The following is a 4,641-nucleotide window of genomic DNA, read 5'->3' on the forward strand; positions in this document are numbered from 1 at the left end:
GTATAAAGTTGAATTGGCTGGCGTTTATTTACCGTTATCAGGGGAAACAATCGAGTCAGTTGGAGTGGTGAATTTCTTGCGGTATACTGGTTCAGATTTTTGGGCTTTGCTCGATTTCGTTGGTTAGCTTTGATGATTGAAATTTTTTTTGGCTGTGTTGACTTGAGTTTTTTTTTATAATTTAGATTAGTACAATGACAGGACGTCCGCGTGTTTTTATGGATATCGGCATTGGAGGTCGACCAGTTGGGCGACTGGTGATTGAAGTAAAAAAATTATTTGATCTTTTGTGGATGTATTTTTAAATGAAATGAAAACATGCTTCTTTCAGTGATAGTTAAACTGTTCGAAAGAAATTTTTATTGATACTTCATTTCGTCTCCCAAAATAGATTTATCATAAAAAAATCTTTTCTTTTTTTATCACTCATGATGGTGATTCATCATTGTATTATGTTTCATTTTATTTTTTTTTGTTTTAGTTGTTTTCAGATGTAGTACCTATTACGGCCGAGAACTTTCGCGCTCTGTGCACTGGAGAGAAAGGCATTGGTAAAGAAGGCAAGCCCCTGCACTATAAACATTCGAAATTCCATCGCATTATACCGAATTTTATGTGTCAGGTGTGTTTGGAGTGACATTAAAATTCTTCATTTTTCAACCTGGGCAGTTCTAGGGTGGAGATTTTACAAATGGCAATGGTACAGGCGGCGAGTCTATCTATGGCGAAAAGTTTAAGGACGAAAACTTTAAGTTGAAGCACATCGGTCCTGGAACATTGTCAATGGCGAATGCCGGACCGAACACTAATGGTTCTCAATTTTTCATTACCACCGTCAAGGCGTCATGGTATTCCTTTCCAAATCTTTACATTACTGAAAAATATTAAATGAATCGCTTCAGGTTGGATGGAAAGCACGTCGTTTTTGGTTCTGTCGTTGAAGGTATGGACGTAGTGAAGTTAATGGAAAGTGAAGGATCTTCGGGTGGAAATACAAGATCTGCAGTTACTGTAATGGACTGCGGACAATTGAGCTAAATAGTAGAGCGAATGAGTGCTGAAAATTGTCATGCGCAATAGATGAATACTGCATATTGTGCTACTTGATGAAATGAAATAAAATGAGAAAAAATATCTTTTGTTTGTGTCCTTTCATGTGAAATTACTATTCTTAATGTAATTATTTAAAAAGTATTTTAATAATATTGTCATCTGGGCAAAATGTAAATAAATAATATCCCCAAATGTTCCTTCTTAACAAATGGCAATATGGCTTTTTGCGGTTTGGAGAAGTGATATTTTGTCGTTGCTTGTGAAGAAGTGCTAGTCAGAAAAACTGGAAAGGAACAGGCAATTTTGCCAGATATATTTTTATGTTTATTTGTTTTCGTATTTTTAAAGTGTATGCATGATTATGGAAGAAATTATTATATGTAAAACGTAAAATAATGTTATGTATGTTATATGTAAAATGTTTTCTTTGTTACGTGTAAATCGTATAGTTAACTTTATGTAAATTTTTTCTATTAATGTTTGATTAACAACTGAAAATATTACTTTGTTAAGTTGTGACATACTGTAGTTGTATTTTGAAGAAGGCATTGTTAATTAATAAAAACAGTAATGTCGAAAAGTATGCGTTTAATTTTATTATATTAAAAAATTTGAATCTTTAATTTTTGATAAACAAATGAGAACTGCGATGATAAACCAATTGCACCTAATTATTTTTCAATACAGCAATCTTTACTGATTTCTAAAAGCTGCATCATTTTTGCATACCAAAATAGGAAAAGTAAGTTTAATTTTTAATTTAATAATTTTTTTCAAATTAATAGTTTTTATTTCTTTTAGAAATATAAATTAGAATTGTTATTTCTTTGTTTTTATTTCTTGCTATTTACATTAACGTTAGGTGTGATAATGATCAATTTTATGCTCATAATTACTGAGTATTTGTTGATAAGTGACTTTCAGCATGAAATGGTAATATGTTTTATCGATTTTTTTTACTGATTATAGAATTCTATATGGTTGTATATTCTTGTTAGAAACAAATTTGTTAAATGCTGTGCGTACTGTAAAAGTGAAATTTGAATAAATTAGCATTTTAAGTTGAAAATAAAAGTATAAATTTCTTTTTATATTTTCCAACAGGGCAGTAATTATGTACTGTGCTGTACATTGTGAAAGGACTTGATGTATTTTTGTTACAGTATTTGTTGAACAAAATTAAGTATTTTGTTATTGCTTTTTATGTCGATATGTCATGCCAACCTGAATCATTTGATTTGAATTTTGTTTTGTAACATTACTGTAACTGTTGATAAAATTAACTATTATCAGCTAGTTTTGAGCTTTTATAAATAGACTGATTGAATTGTTTTTATAAATTTATTAGATTAATGTTTTATAATAATTGTTTTACAAAAGTATTTTTAGATAAATAGTATGTACAGTTTTGCGTAGCATTGTTTATTATTGATCATTAATTTCAGTTCAACATTCAAACAATTCTACTTTTATTTATACATTTTTGTTGTGTTATATTTATTTCATATTTTAATTTTTTCACATTAAATGGTCCGTTATTGTATTATTTTTGGTTATTTTTTGTTAAAGAAGTTGAATTGATTGCTGATTGATTTTTGTTTATTTGAACAATTAGAAATTTTCATGTTTCTAATCAGTCCAGCTTCGATCGGTTCAATTGTGCATTTCAGTTCCATGGATGCGTACGCAGCTTCTGAAAATGGACTTCTCAAAGGTAATTTTTCGTCGTTTGTATGCTTATTTTGTTTTTACTGTCGTTTCACTACCGTCGACCGTCTATTGTATTTGCAGGTTTGAATTTTGGCTCGAATTCGTATGTCAATTTGTCGGAAATTTCCAACCCGTCCGCCGCCGAACCGGTCGACTATTTGCACTGGTTGACCGACGAGGACGGTGCCGCAACTCGGTTGCTTTGCACTTGCCGAGATGGGCGGTTGCGAATTTACAAAATTGGCGCCAAATCGTGGAATGAATATTTCCATTTGAAATCCGGCCACGGTAGAGTTCGAGGTTTGTGTTCGTTGGACGAAAAGTATGCGGTGGAATTTTATAATTATTTCGGTCGGTTGTGGTTTGATTTTGGGAAATTTTCAGCGTCATCGCCCTTTGCAGAGAATCAGGCGATTTGATCGTTTTGAACACTGAAGGCGAAGAAGAAGTAATTGATGGAAAAATATATTGTTGTTTTGTTGTTGTACAGTTGCAGAATATTCGTCGTAGGTGAAAGTGAACGTCGGTTCTGGGATAAGTCGGATGCGTCAGAATCAATTTGATCACAACTTTGTCGCTACTGGTGGTAAAGAGAATGATCTGAAACTTTGGTCACTTTCCGACCCACAGATGCCTTTGTTCAGTGCAAAAAATGTACAAGTTTAAATAAATTTTTTTTTAAATCATAAGTTAAAATATTATTTCGATTCAATTATTCAGGTTCGCAATGATTTTCTCGACCTTCGTGTACCAGTTTGGATTCGCGATATTGCCTTCGTATCCGAGAACGTTTTGGCAACATGCACAGCTTACGGGCAGGTTGAAATGTTGAAATTTTTTAAATTGTATTTTGAAAAAAAATCAGTTTTTCTTCTCCTTTTTGTCCCAGATTCGTTCCTACGATACAAGATGTGGACAACGAAGGCCTGTTGTCGATTTTCAGTGGTTTGAAGACAGCAGTTTTACAGCGATGACCAATCACGAAGACGAGTAAAAAAATAGTTATTTGCATTTTGATCAAGAGATGAATAAAATAATTTCCATTCAGCAAAATCATCGCTGGTGATACTCGTGGTCGAGTTGGTCTGTTCGATTTGCGAGCCAAAGGTATGCTATTGTTGGTGTGGACAAGTGGTGTTAATTGTTTTTTTTAATTGTTTACTTTTTTAATTTTACAGTAAAGCTGGTGCACATTTTCAAAGGCTTCAATGGAGGTGTGACATCATTGCAATGCCATGAAACATTACCGTACGTTGTATCGTCGTCGATAGATCGTTTTGTTCGCGTGCATGAGCTGGAAACGAAGAAAATGCTCTACAAAGTATTATTTTTTTTGGTTCATCCAATATTGAAATCTCGTCGATTGTGGTCGATCGATTCGTTTTCATTTTTTAGGTCTATTGCAAATCTCGCATCAACCATGTGATTTTGAGTAAAAATGGGGGTTGTTTTCCTTCCGCATTGCATGCCGATAAAAATTCGCCTGCTGCTGACGAAGTGGTTGATGATTCATCCGATACGTATGATTCTGAATCAGTGTCCACACAAAGTGGAGATTCGGATGTGATACCGTTCAATAATCAAACTGATCCCGTGTCACAGTAGTGTCAAACAACACTGAAATGAAAGGATGTAAAATGATAAACTACTGATACTGGACAATAAATGGCCAATACATTTCAGTCGTATTTGTCTTGTACGGCCCAGTAATATTTGATGCTTTGTTTTATGGGAAATTGTTAAATTTCAGTCCAAATAATGGTAATTCACTTGCTCTGTGATAGATCCATTTTCCATCACAGCGCGTCGTTACGTCAAAGGTAAGCTACTTTACATTTTTGCATATTACTGCTGCTGCATACATTTGGTGTGTGATTT

The 4,641-nt window shown here is 33.4% G+C and overlaps 3 protein-coding genes across 3 annotated transcripts; all 3 read left to right on the forward strand.

Moving 5' to 3' along the window:
- The first annotated feature begins 56 nt into the window (after positions 1 to 56).
- Tsp_12763 (peptidyl-prolyl cis-trans isomerase 7) lies at positions 57 to 1,038 on the forward strand. The gene is made up of 5 exons (XM_003370826.1): positions 57 to 122; positions 186 to 266; positions 482 to 622; positions 676 to 848; positions 903 to 1,038. The coding sequence occupies exons 2-5, from the start codon at positions 195 to 197 to the stop codon at positions 1,036 to 1,038; spliced, it is 522 nt and encodes a 173-aa protein (XP_003370874.1). The 5' UTR covers positions 57 to 122; positions 186 to 194.
- Positions 1,039 to 1,623: 585 nt separating this feature from the next.
- On the forward strand, positions 1,624 to 3,277 carry Tsp_12764 (conserved hypothetical protein). The gene is made up of 4 exons (XM_003370827.1): positions 1,624 to 1,633; positions 2,696 to 2,767; positions 2,845 to 3,085; positions 3,148 to 3,277. Exons 1-4 carry the CDS (start codon positions 1,624 to 1,626, stop codon positions 3,275 to 3,277), a joined length of 453 nt encoding a protein of 150 aa, XP_003370875.1.
- A 29-nt stretch (positions 3,278 to 3,306) lies between these two features.
- On the forward strand, positions 3,307 to 4,368 carry Tsp_12765 (WD repeat-containing protein 74). Its single transcript, XM_003370828.1, has 6 exons — positions 3,307 to 3,423; positions 3,484 to 3,582; positions 3,653 to 3,753; positions 3,812 to 3,870; positions 3,942 to 4,084; positions 4,159 to 4,368. The coding sequence occupies exons 1-6, from the start codon at positions 3,307 to 3,309 to the stop codon at positions 4,366 to 4,368; spliced, it is 729 nt and encodes a 242-aa protein (XP_003370876.1).
- The last annotated feature ends 273 nt before the right edge of the window (positions 4,369 to 4,641 follow it).

This window comes from Trichinella spiralis, assembly GCF_000181795.1.
Source record: "Trichinella spiralis strain ISS 195 chromosome Unknown Scfld468, whole genome shotgun sequence".
Lineage (NCBI taxonomy): Eukaryota > Metazoa > Nematoda > Enoplea > Trichinellida > Trichinellidae > Trichinella > Trichinella spiralis.

Excerpts from the sequence above, each read along its gene's own strand:
- Tsp_12763 (XM_003370826.1), top strand. The coding sequence starts at position 195 with ATGACAGGACGTCCGCGTGTTTTTATGGATATCGGCATTGGAGGTCGA. Across the intron at positions 623-675 it reads TACCGAATTTTATGTGTCAG|GGTGGAGATTTTACAAATGG; the intron begins GTGTGTTTGGAG and ends GGGCAGTTCTAG. Across the intron at positions 849-902 it reads ACCACCGTCAAGGCGTCATG|GTTGGATGGAAAGCACGTCG; the intron begins GTATTCCTTTCC and ends GAATCGCTTCAG.
- Tsp_12764 (XM_003370827.1), top strand. Across the intron at positions 2,768-2,844 it reads TGAAAATGGACTTCTCAAAG|GTTTGAATTTTGGCTCGAAT; the intron begins GTAATTTTTCGT and ends TTGTATTTGCAG. Across the intron at positions 3,086-3,147 it reads TTGTGTTCGTTGGACGAAAA|CGTCATCGCCCTTTGCAGAG; the intron begins GTATGCGGTGGA and ends GGAAATTTTCAG.
- Tsp_12765 (XM_003370828.1), top strand. The coding sequence starts at position 3,307 with ATGCGTCAGAATCAATTTGATCACAACTTTGTCGCTACTGGTGGTAAA. Across the intron at positions 3,424-3,483 it reads TCAGTGCAAAAAATGTACAA|GTTCGCAATGATTTTCTCGA; the intron begins GTTTAAATAAAT and ends TCAATTATTCAG. Across the intron at positions 3,754-3,811 it reads ATGACCAATCACGAAGACGA|CAAAATCATCGCTGGTGATA; the intron begins GTAAAAAAATAG and ends ATTTCCATTCAG.